At 38.4% G+C, this 22,610-nt stretch overlaps 1 protein-coding gene across 2 annotated transcripts; it reads right to left on the reverse strand.

Moving 5' to 3' along the window:
* Window positions 1-163: 163 nt before the first annotated feature.
* Window positions 164-22,392, reverse strand: MIER3 (MIER family member 3). Of its 2 annotated transcripts, none has more exons than XM_039709736.1 (13): window positions 22,303-22,392; window positions 21,952-21,976; window positions 19,654-19,799; window positions 17,629-17,763; window positions 15,960-16,080; window positions 13,684-13,769; window positions 13,420-13,492; window positions 11,690-11,841; window positions 11,160-11,241; window positions 6,378-6,469; window positions 4,452-4,579; window positions 4,119-4,264; window positions 164-4,038 (listed from the first exon to the last, which is right to left on the reverse strand). In XM_039709736.1, the coding sequence occupies exons 1-13, from the start codon at window positions 22,375-22,377 to the stop codon at window positions 3,581-3,583; spliced, it is 1,719 nt and encodes a 572-aa protein (XP_039565670.1). In that variant the 5' UTR covers window positions 22,378-22,392; the 3' UTR covers window positions 164-3,580. The 2 variants fall into 2 exon arrangements, with proteins under 2 accessions (XP_039565670.1, XP_039565669.1); XM_039709735.1 differs by having other exon boundaries at window positions 6,378-6,472.
* Window positions 22,393-22,610: the final 218 nt, after the last annotated feature.

Consider the following 22,610-nt stretch of genomic DNA (forward strand, 5'->3'; position numbering starts at 1 on the left):
AGCATGTGCCAAGTTCTTATTACTAAGTATCTCTGGAAATGAAGTAGCAAACACAGTATCTACATAGATGGTAGCATGTGCCAAGTTCTTATTACTGCTAAGTATCTCTGGAAATGAAGTAGCAAACACAGTGCAGATGCATGAAGAGCTTTACAAATACAGAAAGGTTTCCAGACATTTATTTCTGGAACTGTACACCAGGTATTAAAGTACAACAAATACAAAATAATGCTCAAAAAAATCAGTGTTTATGTACAAATATTAAAACCAATGCAACAACAGCGACTTCCTCTTGAACATCTGATACTAAAACATGTTCCGATTGTCACTTGATTTGTTGTTATGCACAGGGTAGTTACTTTTAACTGAGAATAACTGCAATCTCTGTTTTATAAGGAAGACTATAACCATTTCTACTTTATTGTACAATTGACAGCATCTTCCTCTTTCTTTCAATGAAAAATAGGAATAAGAAAAATAGTAACCTTGTCATTATCTTACAAATCACTGTATTTCATTTCCCTGTCTGTAGATGATGTGCTTGTAATGCTGGGCAAATAGCGTCCCTGTTGGTCAGTTTATCCATTAGTTTACATTCAAAGTTGAAATACTCATTAGAGACTTTGGTTAAATTAAGTATTATCACTGTGTCCTACTTGAACTGAAGTTTTCCTATATTTCTGACTCTCAGTTTCAACTGCACAGTTCGCTGACCTAATTGTACACAATTTAGTATTCTTCAAACAGTATTGTACATCCTTCAAGTAAATTCAGCAGTTTGACCATTACAAGAGGAAGACTAAACACTTAAGAACCTAGCATGGGAAGATGACGTGTGACCAACTGTGGTATTGCTATAATCACAGCACCAGTTACACTTCTACATGAATCTGCTACCCTCTTCAGATTCCCTGTACATAAAAAGAATACATTTACCAACACTGCAATTGCCCATTATGGATTTTTTGGTTTGTTTGTATGAAGAAAACACGTGGCAAAGGACAAAGAATTCATCACAGTTTCTTACAAGAATTGTGCTTCACTGTGTAATAGCCAAGGCATTGTAATTTCTTCACATGGTTGCAATTCAGTTATCTCCACGCTAACTTTCAAAACACAATTCTTTTAATAAACAGTAACAAGTTCTCCATTTAAATGTTTAAACTGAGAGAAAAAAGTAAGTCCAGCTTTTAAAAGTAAAGTTCAATAAATAGCTATTTTACATGGATAAAGTCATAGTGGTACAAATTTATGGATGTCACATCAAGCATGCACAAAAATGTTACTATACACAGAAGTAGTCAGAAAATATTGAAAGAGATATCTAAAAAGATATGAAGAATTTACATATTTACGAAATCTTGCAAATTATTGCCTCATTTTAACAAGGAATTAAAAGTAAACGATACCAGCTAGCTAGCCAACAGGCTAAATAAGATCAGCATTTATATTAGACTACCCGGAAATCACTTTTCTCTCATATCATTTTCTGAATTTTGGTCAAAGTCTTTATTAAATAACTAAAGTGTCCATTCAACTTGCTGACAACCCAAACCTTAGACAAGTCTCTGCCTACTTTAAGAGCCCAGCAATGCATAGATAAACTGAGTATATTACTGCATCAACTAATGAAAATGGGCATGTTCATTTAAGTGCAACTGGTATAAGCATTCAGTCATCTTTGTATGATTTTTATACAGACCAGCCACTCACTGTAAACCCATAGATAAACTTCAATGTATAACAATGGAAGATTATGGCCAGAATTCTACAAAATTACTTAAAATGGGTTGATTTAAAAACAAAGGAAACAAGGTACAAAGTTCAGCACAAAACACAGCAGTAAGAAGCTGAGAACTTGGCTAAAAATGTCAAGAGTACAACAGGGCCAAGGCTACCCGTTATTTACTGTGTACTTACTAAAGTTAAATATTTCAGATGTTTAAGTTAAGAACTGATTACAAAATCATATCTACTTTTGTCCACTGTGCTAAGCTAATTTGTTTTTAATATGATAAATGTGCTATTGCATAAACACTTCAAAGCAATCTTCATTACACAGCTGTAAAGAAAACTCCATATGCTGCATCTGAAACCTGGGATATCAATGCAGTTCACAGTATGCATAATAAATACCCTCTTCCCTTTCAAACACTAAAGTCACTACTTTCTAATTACTCAGCACAACCTTGAAGCAACTATTGAAAATATCAACAATGCAAACTTAATTGCTTGAATAATGAAAACAAATTAGTGGCAATTAAACTTGTAATACAAACAGTGCAAAGAAAAAGTATGGAGGGACAGGAGTAATCCTACTGAAAGGGAGGTTCAGGTTTTCATTAGAACACCCTGCAAGTTGAATGCTACAACACGTTACAAGCCAATACTATGCTTGGTTCCTGCAGCAATTGGAACAAACATTTGCAAGACAAACATCCTGGATGGCTAAATTGCACTCAAGGTTCAAAAAAAAAATTTTATGAAGTTAAATAGTTGCTTTTATGGGATGCATTTTTACTCATCCTTTCCTATTTGACCAAAGAAGTGAAGTGCCATTTTGAAGCCAATGACTTGCCAAAACAAATAAATGCAATCCACGCTAAATCAAATTTTCATGCATGTACTTCAAGGTTCTACTATTACCATACAACTACATAGTCCCTCAAAACTGTAACACTTAGAACTGCAGTGCTCCAAAACAACTTTAAATGTCTTCCAAATGTAGACTGTTTAGTGGTAAATCCTAAGCTGTGCAGACTGTAGCTTTATACATCAGCTGCCTTAGGAAAGTTAAGGTACACGATTGCATTACTCTTCAAAGTTGTGGACAAACCCCTTCCAAATACAACAGAGCCTAAAACTCATCTGTTTGAGCCAGTAAGTTTAAAAGTACACAGACATCTATGGCAGCATGATTACTTCTGTGTCAGGTAGCCATGACCTTTAATTTTGCAACAGCATTCAAGTGTAGATCTTCACTTTACTCATCTTAAGTCCCTTGTGCTAGCTTCCACCAACATGAATTTGCTGCTTTGTAAACTGAAGTGCTCTAGTTTAGTATCACATGAGAGAAGGTTCCATTTAAAAAACATCCTTGTATGTTTGTGCAGTTTAAAATAAACAAACCCATCCCTGCCTTTATAAGGGGGGGAAAAAAAATGCTACATTGAGCAGGGATCAGGATCAGTACCTGTAAACATTGTTACTCCACTGCATCCATTACAGCAAAAGTAACTTACTAAAAAAGCCACTCCAATCCGTTCAGAACTTCTGTGCTGGTTTTGAAACTGTGGCCTCCGTCTACAGGCTTTAGGAAAAAAAACTGAAGCAGAGCTTAAAGCTGCACCACAGAGTTCTCTTAGTCCCAAACTCTGCCACACATCCTATGACATTTCCACATTTATGGACTGAAAAAAGAAATTACTCTTGATAAATCAAGATATAGTTCTATACATACAAAGACATCACTGATGTCATAAAGTTCAAACTTCCAGTGAAAGACTAAGCAAACCTGATAGCTCCCATCAAGTTTACTACTACTGCATAAAGTACCCACTGTTTGTTTAGTTTTCCAAAGTCATTCTGAATGAAGGGCAGCATGTTGGTGGAGAGTGTGGGTATTGATAAAACCATTTGTCTCATTTGCAGATAGACTGCTGAAGTCAGCCACTGAAACAGCCATTTTGGCACTGGTAATGTGGTGTGTGTGGTTCTCGAAGTCCACACCAAGGTTATTTACAGAGACATCATTCATGAAAGACTCTGGGACAGCAATCCCCATTTTCAATCTCTTCGCAGGTCTTTCTGCTTCCTCACTGCACATGTTCATTTGGTTTAGCTCTGAATGATAAAAGCCAGTCTCAAATAAATTAAAACAATCACTTTCACCATTGCTAGGCAAGTTAAGCAATTCTTCTGTTCCAACAGGCACATGATTAACTGGTGCTCGGGGTAAGCTGTCCATGGGAGGAAAAGTATCATCCAGGCAGTTCACATCTGAAGTGTGGCAGACTGTAGCTACGCTGTTTGTCAGTGCTGGAAAACAGATGAACACAAATGCAAATGAAATAGTTGTTTACGTAGTTCCAACAAAGATTTTTTTTTTCTTGATTTACCTGTCAACTCATTGGCAGTGATAGAGTTCAGAATGCTTAGCTGTTGATCAGGAATGGTTTCTGTTCGACTATTAGATGTTAAGGCTGAAGAATGCACTGCTCCTCCAAGGGATTCTGCTTCATCTACCAAACGATCCATGTAGTCCCTAAAAGAATATTGCATCCATAAGGCATTATGTAACTAGAAAACAAGACCTATAAATGATGATAGATTTAATTTCAGTTGCCATAGCCACTGAAGCTTTACGCTGCAATGACAGAAGTGGGGTGGGGGGGAAGTCTTCTACATTTACTATTTGCAACAGAAACACATTTCAGGAACATTTTACTTACGTAACTCCTGGATGATGGTTATATTTCTTCTTTCCAAATCTTGTCTGCTGAGCAAAGTAATCATAACGTTCCGACTTTTTCCACATGTAGTAGAAAGCCACACACTCAGCAACTGTTCTGGTTCTTACCTAAAGTGCAATGAGAAGCATTGACAAGATTAATGCAAAGACTTAGGTTTTGTCATCTTCCCAATTCCCACTCCTGCAATACTGTTAGTTTTTATTGTTCTGGAACAAATCTTTCCAGACTTCAAACAGACTTATAGTTTCAAGTATTACACCTGTCCTACTCAACGCATTATTGGATTTTTTTTTAAAACGAGGTTGAAACTCTATCTACATCTGAAGTACTCAGACATATATATAAACATTTTTAAACTGTAAGATATACCCTTTCTTATGATGGAAAAAGCTGAGCAAATGAATGATCTAAGAGGGGTGAAGTACCAAAGACTCTGGGTATATATTCCTTTGGGGAAAGTCCAGTACTGTGGGGGCTTTGGCAACAGAGTTGTAAAACCAGAGCATGTTTAAACAAAATAAGATTGTGGTCTTGTTGAGAAGGTAGTAAGGACTGAAAAGACTTGATTTCATCTATGTTAATTGTTTGTCTCCCTCTCTGAAACAGAGGTGCTATGTGAAGTCAGATTCTTGGAGAAAAAGTCATTACTTCCACTTTTATATACTTTTTGATGCAGAAACATTTCACATCACCATCACATCACCCACGCTTCCAGTTTTACAACTCTATCCAATATACAACACTATCCAATAGTCTGGCAGTAAAATATTTGAGTGTTTTCAAACATACAGAAGCCTCAGTGGTGAATCCAAAATACCTTGGGGGCAGTAGTAAACCTTGCTAGTTTAGGCAGACATACCAGGAAGGGGAGGAAATTAACAGATGTCTATATGCTAATGCATAAAGTCCCAGTTAACAAAGCTTTGCATGGCAGTGATAAGGAAACACGTGTTGTAAATCTTGTCTCGCTGATACTTGCTGTATACAAGTGACATCACCTTATGCTGGATCCCAGAATTTCCCTAAACTTTCTTGACTGTTGCCTGGAGAAAAAACCCAATAGATTTTCTTAGACAAATTCTGGTCCATAGTGACAGACACATCAACATGTGTTTTGTTCCATGTTGGAAAATACATTTTTAATCTCTGATGCGTTAATGCTCATTGTTAAAGTCCCTTTAAAACCTAAATTATCCAAATTATTTAGGATGGGTCAAACCAGGTGCTGGGCAAGACCCGCAGACTGTTGTTGAACAGCAACCACAACTCTGTAAGTTCACCTGAAATACAGTAAAAACACCAGACTCCTAAGGAAAAAAACCCTTTAATATAGTATCAAAAGCATAAAGGAATTATAAGAAATTTGGAAACACTGATGTTGACTATTGCTTTTTGGTAAAAATAACAAAAAGGCCTATTCTTCAGAGAAGACAATCAGAAACATTCCAGACCACAATTAGAACTCATTTTTGGCTCAGAAAAGAGAATATATGGATGACTATACCTTATGAAAACACAGAACTCAGCCTGATTCTGTAAACTTGCACCTTCCTGGTGACAGAATAAATTAGGGAAAGATGCATTCTCCCTTCCTATAGCCATGGTATAAAAATACTGTTCACTTCTAGGAAAGGCATGAATTTAGACGGAATTGTGATGCACAAGCATGAATAGAAGTAATACCAATTTAAGTTGATTTCAGAGATAATACATTAACTCATCTCACAGTGCCTAGTATTTCCAATGACATTTGGAAATATTAGTGCAAAGACAGGAAAAATTAACTCAAAAATGGATAATTTATTTTAATAAGGTTCCTACCCCTTCTGTATAGCTTCTGACAGAGTGCCTTCATGTAGTATCATATAATTTACCAACTCATCCATTTAACTGTAAAATACTAACCTTGTTTTTCTGTATGAGATGGAAGTCTTTTCCATACATCAGAAGTGCATTTTCAAAGCTTCTGCATTCTTCTTCTGTCCATGCTGTCATCTCTTCTAGATAATTATAAAAGTAGCATGAGAAAACTGATTTCACTCAATAAACTTTTACAAAGAATAATTTTTTCCCTAACAGATTAATATCCAAATGCATTCTAAAAATAAAGTAATTCAGTTATTTAGATTCATTTTACTTCCCCTACTGAGAAACTATCCTACCTGAAATTTAACGTTCTTCTTTACAAAGAAGTATGTAGAAGAGTTTGACTTCAGAAATCTTTCATACTTGAAGGCAAGGGATATTTCAAAGGTTTACTGTTCTTAGTAAGTCTGTCATCAAAAAATACGTGTTTGATAAACATCACTGAGGTGGTTAAGTGTGATAATTTTTCTTGATGTTTTTTGTTACACAGGACACAAGGAACAATGGTTGTTGGAAAGAAGAGCAAAGGAAAATCCTGTTTTGATGGATGGCCCTGTTTTGACTGCGTGAGCATCACAGACAGGAAGGCCTGACAAAGCTCAGCCCTGCTGTGCCAACCACAGGAACAGTGCTAGGCCCACACCCTCCCAGGCACTCAGCAGTCTGGGCAATGCCTCACCCAGGAGCCAACCACCAGCCAGGATGCCAGCCATGGTGCATGGCCCTGTAAATCACAGCTGAGACACAGGGTGGCATGAACTGTCATCAGGAGGGCAATTCCAACCTGACACTTACAGCCAAATGGATCCAGCATGAGACAGACTGCCCAGAACATACAACACCTTGCCTGGTATCAAAAATCCCCTGGTGAGGTGAGGTAGTTTTTCCACTCCTGGAAAAAGCATAATGCACCATGGAGCAGAGTGCCTCAGCACTAAGCCTAGGTCAGGAAGCCATACAGGACTATAGTAAACATAATCCAGGCTTCTGAAAAATAATGGATATCAGGGAATCCAGGAAAAAAAACCCAAATAACCACCTGGTTCTAAAGAGCACAGATCTCTTCTAACCCCTTCAGATCTCTTAAGGAGAAACTGCAAATTTCTTTTCTCCTTTTTTTTTTTTTAATTAATAATTAAGAATACATTTTCTAGAACTGGATTTTGGTTTGACAAACAACAAAAATCATTCAAGACTCTTGTTAAAATCTTGATTGTAGCTTTGGAGATATATATATATATATATAAGTAAGGAGGGATTTTTCAGATATCTTATATTCATAATGACGATTTAAAAAGTTTCCACTCAACTAAAATTTAAAGCCAGTAGAGGAAAATGCATTCACATATTTCCAAGTATCTGGGAGCAGAACCAGACCTTTCTGCTCCCAGATAAAAAGCCATAATAACTCCACTGCATGGCTGTTTTTTTCTTTTGCAACCCCATTAATTTTGCATTCCTTACTACAGAGTTCTCAGCTTTTGAAGAGGAGAAAATGCTCCCATGTAAAGTCTCACTGCTAAGAAACTTGCCTTGGAGTGGTGTATTTTTGATTTCCACACCGAGAACAGTAGTGAGCTTCAGTGGGTAGAGTAGATCATAGTATAATGGCTATTTGAAGAGACAGACTCTGACAGCATTATAGAATAACAGAAGCATTAAGGTTGGAAAAAACCTCCAAGATCATGAAGCCCAACCTTTGATCAAACACCACCATGTCAGCTAGACCACAGCACCAAATGCCTTATATCCACTTGTTTCTTGAATACCCTCAGGGATGGTGATTCCACCACCTTCCTGGAAAATCCATTCCAATGTTTAACAACCCTGTTGATGAAGTTCTTTACAATATCTAATATAAACTTCCACTGGTGCAGCTTGAGGCCACTTCCTCTCATCCTGTCACTGGTTTCCTGGGAGAAGAAGTCAATCCCCACCTTGCCACAATCGCCCTTCAGGCAGCAGCTATAGAGAGTGCCAAGGTCACCCCTGAGCCTCCTTTTCTCCAGGATAAACACCCCCAGCTCCCTCAGCTGCTCCTCACAGCACTTGTGCTCCAGACCCTGCCCCAGCTCCACTGCCCTTCTCTGCACTCTCTCCAGCTCCTCAGTGTCTTTCTTGCACTGAGGGCCCAGCACTGGACACAGCACTGGAGCTGTGGCCTCAGCAGTGCCCAGTACAGGGGACAATCCCTGCCCTGGCCCTGCTGCCCACACCATGGCTGATCCAGGCCAGGATGCCATTGGCCTTCTTGGCCACCTGGGCACAGCCTGGCTCGTGTTCAGCTGCTGTCAGCAGCACCCCCAGGTCCTTTCCAGCCTCTCTGTCCCAGCCTGTGGCACTGCCTGGGGCTGTTGTGACCCAGGGACACACTTGGCACTTGGCCTTGTTGAACCTCACCCCACTGGCCTCAGCCCATGATCCAGCCTGTCCAGATCCCTCCACAGAGTCTTCCTGCCCTTCAGCAGATCAACACTCCCATCCAAATTAGTTTTACCTGCAAATGGACTGACAGTGCACCCGATCTAGATGACTGATGAAGATATTAAACAGTTCCCCAATACTGAGCCCTGGGGAACACACCAGCTGGGTGTAATTCCATTTACCACCATTCTGTGGGCTCAGCCATACAGACAGCTTTACCCCAGCAAAGAGTGCCCCTGTCCAAGCCATGGGCTGTCTCCAGCTTCTGCAGTAGAATGCTAACAAAAATTGTGTCAAAGGCTTTACTGAAGTCTAGGTAGGCAATATGCTCAGCCTCTCCCTCAGCAATTAGGCCTTATACCTCCATCTATCCCTTACAATTTCAATTAGGGTATAACAATTCCACTTGAACTGGGGATGGGGTATGGGTAAGGACAACTAGTCCTCAGGATGGAATTTTGGCCTCTAAGCTGATGCCTCAGGTTTTAGCTTTTATATTTTTAGATTTTGCGCTGCTTTAGTGTGTAGTTCTGAGCTTCATATTAGGGGATGGTATGCTCTCTTCACAGAGTAGGCAGACAAAAAAAAATTCCTTATCTAGCTGGGGACTAGGGACAATCAATCCAAATCTAGGCCCAAGAGAATAAACAACTTCAGAATGAAGAAAGAAAAACAAGAAGGATGGGACTTCACAACATAAGCTATAATTGGACAATAAACTGCAATATGCAAATGGACCAGAACTTGTAAAAGTGAGAAACATCATGACTGGTCATGCATTTTGTGACCTTTTGGGCTCATCTTGTGTGTAGCCCTGGCTGGGCTCTTGTACTGCTCAAGGTGCATCCTTGAGGCCTTCTAATAAATACCTGCTTTATTCTTTAACTCTGTCTAGCCTCTGTTCCAGGTCAGCCTTCTCAAGGCTTCAAAGCCACAAATCAACAGAGGTATTTTTCAATCCTGAAACAGGAATCTAAATTCCAGAGAGGTACTGAATTTAGCTGATTCTTTAAGGTCTACACAACCTCTTCCTGCACATGAGCTTTTTAAAGCATTCTTCTTATAGTCCTTTTTGCCCCCTTCAGCTTGACCTTTGTGTCCTGATTTTGGCTGAGATAATTTTCTTTCTAGTAGTAAAGCACTGTGTTTTGGATCCCATATGAAAATAATATTGGTAACACACTGATGTTTTAGTTGGTGCTAAACTGTGCAATTAAGGACATTTCAGTGTCCTGTGCTCTGCACTGATGAGGTGCCCCAGAGGCTGGGGGAGCAGGGCCAGGAGAGCTGACCCGACCTGGCCAAAGGGATGTTCCATGCACAGAACATGGCCAGGATGTGAACTGGGGGAAGCTGGCTGGGAGGGGCCAGGAGCTGCTGGGAGATGGGCTGGGCATCGGTCAGCAGGTGCTGAGCACACATGTCACTCGCCTCCTGGGGTTTCATTCCTCTCTCTCCCTTTCATAACAATTATTATTGTCATCAGTATCACTAGTATTCTTACTATATTCTTTTCTTTGTTTCAATTATTAAACTGTTCTTAGCTCAACTCCAAAGTTTTACTTTTTTCTTCCAAGTCTCATCTCCACCAGGAAAGGAAGTGGTGGGGCAGAAGTGAGCGGGCAGCTGTGCAGTACTTCAGCCGCCAGCCAGCGTTCAACCACTCACACACCTGTCTCTCACAGCACCTAAACTGCTCACACTCAGCTTCCCTTCGGATCTGAGTAGAGGGCTATCTGCCAGAATATCAACTTATAGCAGAGCTCATAGCCCATTCCACTTCACACAATCCATATGCAAAAATAAAGGACAAAATACCATCTTTGTTAAATGACAGACTCTGGGTTTCATTTAAGGGATTAATAAATAGTAAGGACAAAGAAGATGGAAGCCCATTTTCCAATGCAGACTCAAGGAAAGCTCTCCATGCCCTATGGAACTCCACAAGAAAGCCTGTTTAGGGTTGGCATATCACAAATGTTAGCACAGAGTGGGGGCTTATTTATATACCAACCTATATTCTGATTTTAGTACAAATGTTATCAGACTGTAATCAATCATGACCTCAAAGAGATACTAAATAGTGGGTGAGAACTGCTTCATAGCATCAGAATCACATCTTTCCCCACCCTTCTCCTCAATCTGTTTCATTGTTATAGCAGCTGTGGAGGAAAAAAGGGAAGATCAAACACAAATCCTCAGCCTTTCTGCAAACTTCTGTAGCAGAACTTTCAACAGGCTGACTGTCAGATTATACCTAATTCATGCTAAAATCATCATGACAGGAATGTGATGATAATATGATTTGATAATGTGATTCCTGCTCAAGGATTTTCCACACAATTTTTTTTTTTTTGTAAACCACACTTTTCTGAAAAAAAACAGGTATTCTCTTACCCTGAGAGGCCTTTCCATTTGAGCAGTATCTCTCAATTGCTTCTTTGACATTATGGCTACTTTTAAGAAGTTCATACAGTGCCTATAAAATAAAAAAAAATTCTTTAGAAAAAGTCAAAGTTTTCTAATATCCAATCTAGACCTCCAAAACTGGTCTTCCAGTGAACATATCTAGTGAAAAAAGATAGAGGATTTATCTTTACATATGATGAAAATTTAAAAATAAGAGCCAAAACCAAAACCACCCAAAAGCTGAGGCAAGACTTAACTAAAAAAATGTAAAACACTATATGCAATTATTAAAAAGGCTGAATTTGTCAACAGTAGGACAATCAGAAACATCATAGATCACAAGGCTGCCAACATTCAAATACTCAAGATTTTTAAACATGTGCTGAAAAATTTTAAGTAAGATCTTGACTTCATAATATCCAAGATTGAGTAGTAGTGCCTTTATAGTACAAAGCAAAAAGGAGACCACATATTAATTACAGAGTGCTGTCACAAATGGAAGAGTATATAAAACCTACTTGCTCATTGTCCCGTGTATGTAGTCCTTCAGGAATTCTGCCAATCATTTTTTCATTTCCTGTTCTTAAGGAGGTTTCAAAAAGGTATTCTTTAACTTTACTTTCTGAGATCACATCAGGTTTCCAAAGTAAATGGTCTTCATTTTCATAAGCTGATAAAACAGAAATCCATTCATGCCATGTGTAACATTTTTAAGGCTGTAACATTAAAAACTATTTCACAGAGAATAGGAACACAGAAGTAATCAAATCAAGCATGACCATATCACTTTTAAACTGCAGATCACTTTAGCTATTTAGTAATTTTCAACTGAAATTTGCCAAAAATTATGTAACAAAATTGCAATCTACATGGCAATGTGGCGGTATGTTTTTTTCATTCAGTAGCAACTGAATGCTGTTAGGAACTTGGTATGCTGAATGCTTCATGTTATTAGGATGCAGTCCCCCACAGTACATTGAAATAACATCTCCAATTCACAGATAGCTTAATTCAAGGACGATACAACACACAAGAGCTGACCTGAACCTTGGTTAGTCGGTGCATATGTTTCAATACTAGATTAACCTATAAATCCTTTACTCTGATCAACAGATGTGATTACCATTGCACATCATGTTTTATGTACTCTCTTGGCAATACAGAATTTGAGTTATTTAATTCAAACATAGAATCCTAATGGCTGTTACAGCAGAAAAGATGGAGATGCTTAAAGATCTTCTAAAACTGCAGGAAACAACATTAGGCTAAGGTGAAGAATAAAATTACACCTCTGAAAGTTCTTTAATGGCTTACACAACACAGAAAGCTTTCAGTCAGACATATTTCAAGTGTAAAGTTTATAGGAGTGCAGAACTGCTTTCTAGCTCAATTCTGGCAGCTGGACTACATTGCACAAATGTAAGCCCCTATTTGCCACCACTAGTTCTTCCAGGTGTACAGAAAAAGCTTTCATTTAACCCTCCAGCCCTACTACCAAGCCCAACCTTCCAGAGTGCTGGTGATACTACTATACAGTTTTCATTATCAACCAAGACAACACAGTGCTTTTTGCTGGAGACCTTTGCAAAAGGTGCTCCTTGAACTCTTCTGGCAGCTACCCCTTTGCTCTTGGCCATGCTATCAGACAACACTTTCACTGGTTCTCTCTCCTACCAGCTCATTACAGAAACAAAACTCTACTAAATAAGGCTCTTTTATTCCACTCTAGCATAACTGCAGTTTTTAACCTAAATTTGCACTGGAATAACATCATATTTAAAACACTTCTTTTTTAAGAGACAGCGTAACAGGAACTATAACGGAAATTTAAAATAGCTTATTGCTTTGTTTTCCATACCAATTTTGTAATCCACATGTTTTACCTGCTAAAAAAGACAAGCAAGGAAAGACACTGTTTTGAACAACTTCAGTGTAAACTAAGTTATATTCTCATAGACCACAGCTATGGTTCTCCAACAAAAGTAACTCCTACAGTTAGCTGACACCTGATATTACCAGACACTTCAGAATTAAGCCTCTCATTTTGTCATAAGAATGCCCTCTCTACAGTCACACTAGTGAGGTGTAAGTATACAGTTATGCTACTTCAATCTTCTAGTACCTTTTTTAATGATCTCTGAGACTTCAGCTAGGTAACTGAATTGACCTAACAAATTTAAATAATATTTTTCCATCAAGAGCTATGTATAAACATTAAATGAGAAGTAAAACAATTAGAAGAACATACCCTTTTCATCATCACTGCATCTGCCCAGGTAAGCTGGAATTTCAGCCTGATACTGTGAACCAACCATTATTTCCTGGAAATGTAATAAAATGAAGAGAAAAAGTGATCAACAATATTTTGTGTATACAAGTATAAAAAACGTCATTAACCTGGCATCTAACGTAAGATTTCCTGAATGAAGGTATAATTTTAGATACATACTAAAAATGTTACTGGACTTTTTTTAACAGCAAATTTCTAACTTTTAAAAAATATAATTATTACCTTTCTCAAATCTTCAGATGAATTACCATTGTCAGCCTCTACATCTTCACCATCAGATTCCTTATCTCCATCACATGTGGTGTTTGCTTCAGAAACAAAGGAGTTTGCTTTTAGCTATGAAGAATTTTCTGTTCAAGTATAGAACTACAAGTTATCATTTACTTTTGAAAGGAGAACCTGCTTATATTCAGGGAGACACTTATTGCGTGTCTGTTGACCCAGATTTCCACCAAAACCAAACTAGAATGAAGTCAGAACACACTGGTATTTGTATACTGCAGAACTGAAACATTTATCATCACTGCAAATGACACAATCTACTATATTTCCAACCGTCAAAAGAAAACAAATTTTTTTTTGTTGATTTTCTCAATAAAAGCTTATACATAGAGAAAAACCAGAAAACTTCCAGGCCTATGACACAGCCTTAGGTTAATCACAAAGAGAGTAAAGCTGAAGGCATGCCTTTATTACCTACTAAAATCTTTCAACAGAAGTTTTAATAGGCATTCACAACATTCCTTTAAACCAGGCTGCCTTAGCACGGAATGAAGATTACAGGAGAGACATACAAAATGGAGTAGGTAAAAGAGAGCAAAAGACTCCTTATTTCTCTTATACCTTTTTTTTTTTCCTTCACTTAGGAAGAAATATAGCAGAGCCCTCCAAACAATTCAAATACATTACTCCATGGAATAACTTGTATTTTAGAATCTGGAACACTGTGGCACTGGGTTCTGAAGCAGTTCTATTTTTATAGTTGTATAATCCCTAGCAGAAGGGAATCTACAGTTGTGACACAATTACACCTATTTTGTATTCTCCAACTTCAGAAAAAACATACTCATAAACTGGGCTGAAATTTTAGGTTCATCACAACTAAAACACCATGAACATCAGAGACAATATCCAAGACTGCATGGACTGATGGTCTCCTTCCATAGTAATTACTAAAATCACCAATCTATCACTTTTTGGTTTTACAAGTAGCAAGCAATGGGCTAACCTGAATGGATTGAACAATATGCCTGGACAATCAGGCAATTGCTTTGCCCAACATAAACTTAAGAAAACAGTCTGTGTTATGTATTAGATAATGCGTATCTTAAAAATTAATGTTATCTTAGAATCTGGAAAATGGACAAAGATCAGAAAAAAATATGGAACTGCCAACAGCACAGAGAACTGACATCTCCTTCCCTGAAATGGTGAATACCTGACCTTAAAATGTCCAGCTTAATGTTCAAATGAAGTTATATTTTGAAAGAAAACCATGACAGCAGAGAACAAAGATGACTGTTTCTTAATCCTCAGTACAGATGAGGGGCTAAACACATTTCTCCACGAAGCTGCCACACTTAAAATGTCATAGTCACTAACAGTTCCCAAGTGCCAGCATGCTTTGGAGTTTAACTGAAAACCGGACATTACAATTTTAAAGGTTTTTTATCTCTCATTCAATACAAATGTCCTGCATTTATCAGACAGCAGCATGCAAAGGGCTATGATTGCTGGTGACTGAGGCAGCACAATCCCTTTATTCCCCCCTCTTCTACAAAAATTAAATCCCCCATGGAATACCTTAAGATATTTGTCAAATTAAAACTCTGATATAAGTCCTCCACATTGCTCTAACTCTAGGATACCAGTGAACAAATGAGATGCAACAGGCAATGAGGAATATCTCATCCAGGCTGGATAACTGAACCACTGGTTTTTTTCCATCAAGCTCCATGGATAGTGAAATTTTGGTGGTCATGGGTTTACAGGCCCCATCCCATATAAAACTACTTTGGCTCACCCCATGAAGTCCTATGGAAAAGTGCTGAATGTGTGAAGGGAAATAATCACAAAGACACTGCGTCCCAGTTCACATCCACAGGCTGCACGGAGGAGTCACTGGCTTAAAAGCAGCAGCAAAAATTTTAGTACAGAAACACTAATTTAAAAGAATGGGTTACATGTTCACATAATTCACTAACATACTGAAAATCATGAAGGGTGTTCCTCAATACTGTATTAACTATTGACTATGTAGTCGTTGTATTTATAGAGAAATGAATTTTACTTGTGCTTTGAGCAGACAACCAAATGTAAGTGTTTTATGTACTCAGTAATGCCAACCAAAGGCAACGTTCATGTATAACATCCTGCAAAGCACTGTTTCTCAACTCCTGGCACAGTGAGAAGTACTCCTCAATTTTGGTATTTTAAGTTATGAAGCTATATATAATGCTATGACTTTTTGAGTACTATTATAAAATTATGTTTCCTACATCTTAGTGGCCGAGGAAAGAAGTCAGTAGCCTCATGTGAAGTAACTGATGGTGTCAAGTCATCAGCAGAGGACTGCGTTTCTTCATCATCACCCGACAAGAGGTCTTTAGCGATTTCCTCCTGTATCATTAAAATAAAAAAATGAAAACTCAGAGTGACTATAAAATATAGACTGGTAAGCACTTAGATTCAGCCAATTGTAAGCCTCATCAATTAAAATGAGTTACCTTCCCATAAGAAAATGTAACAGACCATACTCCTATAAAGAAAAAGCTGGTTTGCTCCTACTAACTCTAAGAATACAACCTTTCATGTCAGAGTCAAACACAGTGGTTCCCCTCTGCCTTCGATTAAAACAAATGCACAAGAATTAACTTCTGCAAGTATCAATCTCAAATGTTCCTCCAACTGCTTCTGGTAAGAAACACCAATGTAAACTGCCTCACGTACTTAGCATTCTGTCATTCTTTGCATCACAGATATAACTGAGGCTTTAAAAGCCTACTACTACCTCCTAAACTCTGGGGGAAAAGGCAGCCAACCAAAAAAACCCCAAAAAACCAACAACAACCAACCAACCAACCAACCAACAAAAAACAACACAAAAAAACCCTCACCCAAAAAAACAAAAAAACCCAAAAAATAAAAAACCCCCAACAAAACAAAAAAAAAACCCCAACCCCCCCACAAAACCCCCCCCAAAAAAAACCCCAAAAAAACAGCCCAGTTTTTTTGTAGACTTTTGCCAAGGGGATAGTTCTAGGTAACAAAACACCAAAAACATCTGATGTTTTCGTGGGTTAAAGCAACAATATTAAGAAAGAAACGGCACACTTCCTACACTTGCAGACAGGTTTGAACTCCTCTAACAGAGATTTGGAAGGGAAAGAACTGTATTAGACAACAAGCCAACTACATTTTTGTAGCCTCAACACAATCGTGAATCCTAATGAGAATCAGATGTGCAGAGCCATCATTATATCCTCCTTTCTGTGGAGTTTACCATTACATCATACTCACGGGAAAAAAAAAGACATACACTTACTACTTGCATACTTTTCCAGCTCAACTACAAGCTGCACATGCTTTGTGGCCAAAAATCAGAATAAAATCTCAGAATTTAAAGTTAACTTGCAAACCACAAAAGCTGAAGTTTCAGGGTTTTGTATCAGCAATAGTCACCACACATAAAACAATATCTCATCCCCTACGGCTGAGACCTTTCTAAAAGATATGCATTTGAAAATAAAATTCTAAAGCATTCAAGAGTACATTTTCAAGCTATTTTCATACTATTTTTTGGTACTCGATGTGTGGTGGAAGTCAGAGTTATTTCTGGACATCACATATATTATCCAAAAATACCACTTCTTAACTAAAAAAACAACTAACAAACCTCCTACTTAAAAGTTCTTCATGTGTGTTTGAGAAGAACTGTTGACACTATTTAGTTTTCTTTTGTATTAATATAGTGACACTAAAGTTGCTGTATATCATAATGAGAACTAGATGCCCAATATTCTTGAGAAGGTAATATCCCAGAATGACAATATGTATCAAAATTAACAAAGATATGTATTTTGTAACATAAAGAGATTATGATATGTCATTTAAAGACACCTGGATTTCTGCTTTTAAACAATTCAAGTGAAAATGATTCTGACTTACTTTATCTAGAGTCATATCTGGAAGTTCATCTGCAAGTTCACTTGGAGAGCTATTCGCACTGGAACCTGGCATAACTGGAATCGTGGGTTCATAGCCATAGAATGCTAGTAAATCTTCCAATGGCATGTTTCCTTCCTAGTACAAGAAGATTTACAACACTTCAACATATTGCAAATTACTTGCAAACAGTTCAGGCCTAAGAGAATAAGACATATTTTGAAGAACAGAACTAAAAAACAAACAAAGAAAAACTAAGCTGAAAGCAGGAATGATTAAAGGTTTAAAATATTGTGATTCTATGATAACAATAATTCAAAAACATGTCTCTTGGCATACAGTGAAGTCCTGTCAAGCTGTTGGGGAAGACATTTTACTGGATGCAACTAAGGAATAAGTATTAAAAATCTGCTTCTTATCTGATTGATACTGTAGAACATGATTTGACACTATTTCTTCAAGAGAAATATAGAAAACCTTGAAGACTTCATTCCTACATAGCTACAGTTTCACATGTGAAAACAACCACCGAAGTAAACCAATACAGCAACTTCTAAGCCCTTCCTTTCATCTCCTGCACAATGTATTTTATCTTAACCACTGAGAATGTAACAAGACAAAGACAGCCAAGAAAAGGCAAAAATCAAGAGAAAGGCTTGATTTTTAACTTGTCTTCTCCAATAGCTTTTGATCAAGTGATTCTAATAACTATCATCATACTTGCATCCTAATACAATTAATAAAACAATGAAGTTTTGTTTTTTTGGTACCTGGGTCAAGACATCAGAGTATGAAAAATATTTCCAAATATTTACACTTTTTAGAAGTTATACCTCTAAAATTTATTGTTGAACTCATAAACTAATCAAATTCCTTTTTTTCTTTAGCCAGGCAAGGTTTTAGTCCTGCAAAGACTTTTTTACAATGGCTAAAAAGAAACTTGATGTCCAAGTCTTTCCAGAATAAGGACTTACAAGTAATAAAGTGTTTAAGATGAATGTCTCTCAGTTCTCTTTTCTTCTACAACAGAAGCAGTAAGAGAATTTTGTTGAGTAAAAATTCCATTTTAACCATCAGACCTGGCAAACTGCTTCACTACTATAACAGCAAGCTCATAATCAGCAAAAGTGTAATTGTAAAGGCAGTAAGGCAAGAAAAAAAATATCAGGAGTACACACACTGTAAACTCCACATGGAGAAAATGTGTTTTCACATGGACTACATAAACACAGCTTTATATTTGATGCTAAGAAATATACCTTTTCAGAAGTATGTTGGCCAAGACCTGCAGTTATGCTGAGTGGTGTAAGTGGGTTACCTAACAGTAATGCAAATAGCATCAACTTCTGGGTGTTCAGCAGGTTAGAATGCTTGCTACACTGCCATGGATGAACAAGAGATGTAAATATGAAAAACTTCTTACTAAGAAGTGTAGAATGGAACAGAAAAAGCCGAAGAGCACACTGATCATTTTGTACATCTGCTGAATGCTAAACTGATCAAACTAAGACATAGAAGTATTATTTATATAAATAATAAATTATTTATATTAAATTAACATGACCCATTATGCATAAACCAGGGTTGTTTGTCTGCATATTGGGAAACTAAAACCTGACCAGCATAATGAAACACAGCTAGATGTCATTTTAATAGTATGCAAAATGTAGTTTCAATGTACAGGTGATCTTAGATAACAGGCCTCTAAAACCTATGTCAGTGATTTCTCTACCAAAGCAAATGTGCTACTAAATCAAAGAAAATATGAGCACCAATACCTTTAAGAAGCTAAGTTTAGCCTTTTCTGTGATGATGCACTGCTACATCCTAACCTGTCTTTTATACAAGCTGCAAATGCATTTTTGCAGAAAACTGCACTATACAATACAAACTGAAGGGCAGGTTGAATGTTCTTTTCACCAGAAAAGTTAAAATATGTATGAAAAGTAAAGTATGTATAGAAAAGTACATATAAAATATGTATAGAAAAGTACAACATGTACATTCACAAGAGAGAGTCTCTCTTACCTTTTCTAAATCTTCAATTTCAGAGCTGAAATTTTTGCTTTCTTCCATCATTTCCTCTTCTTCGAGAGTTCGCTCATCATCATAATCGTGTACCAGCATTTCAGCAGATGGGTCAAAATCATGATCCTCAGATGATAAGGAGCCAACTATCAAAAAAAACCCAAATTAATTTGAGAAATTTTTTCCCCTATACCAACATAAGAAATTAAATCCCAGCAAAAAAATTTGCATTCATTCTCTTACAAACAGGACCAGAACTCTCAACGAAGTAACAAATTCGTAACTACTTGACAAATTCAGCTGCTTTAGATGACCTTCCATTTTCATATTTTTAAGTAATAAGGACAGCTTTCCCTCTTGCTACAAACAGAATAGCAGGGAGAAGTCCCTAAAGGAGCAAAACTAAGTTTCAGAAAATACAATCCCAAATTAATATTTTACTGAATAAAAGATTGTTCAAAACACTCTTGAAATCATCACTAAGATACAAAGCACACACATGAAAAGATATCAGAAGCTGCAAGACTGTAATCTATAGAGTCTGATTTTATTGATCTAATTTATATGGTAACAAGCACAGTTCTTCACTGGCAAACAGGTAACTCAGGTTATGAATTCACATCCTGCTAATAGCAAAATAAAGTGAGACTCTATTCCATTTGCTTTAGCCTCACAAATAGATCTTCTAATAAAATGAATTTGTAGCACTAGATATAGAAAAATAAACACAGCAGAATTTCAAGAAATACTATGGAAAATACACTAAAAAATAACAAAATGCTTCTGATGGATCACATTAATTAACAACAAAGTGTGATACCTCTGTGGTCCAACAGACACTTTTTAATTACTGAAGACAATACTCAGAAATAATCAAAAAAGTACTATTATAATGAACTTTGTTATTTGAAAGATTATCATTAGAGTCAACCAATTTTCAAGACAAAAATATTCTGCATCAGTAGTCAGTGTTCTGTAGTTAAGAATCACCAAATTACAGAGTTGTTTTGCTCTTTAATGTTCACTTCTTTATAGCTTTCAGGTTGGAGAAAAAAGACAGATTAGTATATTTCTCTTCCACTTCTGGTTTCCCCTTATATACTAGGAGTCTGTTGCAATCCTTAGCTTTCAAGCATCAAAGAAAAGGTTTATCAAGAATTATTTCTACCAAGGAACTTCTTCAAAAGTTTTGAAAGAGATAACCACAAATTTTCAACCCTCTTCAAAAAATAATACAATATTCCTCTTTGCACTGCTTTCAGCCTTGAGACAGCTGTATATACCAACACTTCTGAACTGTAAAGAATGCAACTGTTCATCATTTATGCTAAGTATTCATTCTGTATATGCAGGTAATTGAGCTACGTTCAGTTTGCCTAAGAAAAGCTGTCAAAGTTTGTAATATCAAACTGTAGAGAAACATGCAGGCCAAAAATGCTTTTTATTCACATGCTATTCATATTATGGTCTCACAGAATTTTCAGCATAGCTGACAATGCTACTACAGTTCCAACAATGACATTATGTGTTTAATCCTCCTGCTGTTGGCCATCACATCGTGCTCAAGTTTTAAGAAAGTATCAACTGCCTTAATCTAACATAAACACATACGGGTGTGATCAACATTATTGCTTCTAATTGCTTTTCCAACTCACTTTCCATTTAACTCAAGGGGAAGTTCTCTTCCACAGACTACATTAAAAAGTCCCACTTCTCCTGTAGTTATGAATGTTCAATATTGAAAAATACAAACTCAACAAATTTCACAATAGTTAAAGATGATGACAGACACTGCAGAATGCGTTTACATAGAAGCAAGTATCTTCCCCAAATATTTGAGAATAGCCCTGCTGATGTTAATGATGCTTGGATGTATAATGTAGTCCACAGAACCTGAACAGCATTTAGTTACAGACTTAAAAGTTACTTATTGTTATGATTTTAAACATTTTCTGTTATTACCAAGAAGTCAAAAATTTAGACAAGGCTGTAGTTATCAGCAACAAGAGAAGCTGTCTCTCTTCAGGCTATTTGGCTTTACTGAGATGCTGATTTAAAAGTGCTACACAACTTTGATTTCATTTTTGGTGCCAAGGAGCCAATTTCTAACTGCAACTGCACTTAAGTAAATGATTCCATAGCCCACATCTCCTCTTAAAAACCTGGCAGGCGGTTAACAGTGCGCACACGAAGCCTTAGGAAAACTACGAGGGGATAAATTTGGAAAGGAGCAGCAAGGAGAGAACGGCGTGCAGGCGACAGGCCGGGTGGCGATGCAGAAGGTGGACGAGGACGAACCTGGGCTCGAACTCCCAAAGGAAGCCTGCGGGGAAGAGAGAGAGAGCGAGATAAGAGCGGACTCCCGGCGGCCCGGCAGCAGGCAGGGCCCTTCGTTCCGCGCAGCCGTCGGAGCTGACCCGTTTCGCCGCCACCCCGCTTTCCCCTGCTCCCCTCCAGCCTCAGCCCCAGCGTCCCGCCCTGCTGGCCGCTCCGTCCCGCTCACCCTCGCCCATCCCTCCTTCCCTCGCTCCCGCCTGCCGCTCTCCGTCCCTCCTCCTCCTCTGGCACAAGGCCCCCGCCGGGGCCGCGCCAGGCCCGGCCGGCGATCCCGCTCCCTCCGGCCCCGGCCAGGCGGGACGTGTCACGGACCGGACCGGCCGCCGCCTCGTCCCCGCTCCCAGCCCGGGGCTCGCCCCTGCTCCCGCCCTCCGGGCTGTTCTCCATGGCCCGCTCCGCAGCGGCGACACCGCCGGCCCGTCCCGCGGCCCCTCCGCCGCCCGCGGGCCGCGCAGCGCCCGCCCCGCCGGCGGGGCCGGTGCTGGGGCAGCCAGCGGAGCGCTCGGGGCCGGCCGAGCCGGGTGACTCCGACACCCTGGGCCGGGAGCGCCGAGCGAGAGCGGACCCGGCCGTGTCACCTCGGTACCGGGTGCTGGCGTGCAGGAGAGCTGGCGTCACGC

Source organism: Passer montanus, unplaced genomic scaffold (assembly GCF_014805655.1).
Source record: "Passer montanus isolate IOZ18808 unplaced genomic scaffold, ASM1480565v1 scaffold22, whole genome shotgun sequence".
Classification (NCBI taxonomy): domain Eukaryota; kingdom Metazoa; phylum Chordata; class Aves; order Passeriformes; family Passeridae; genus Passer; species Passer montanus.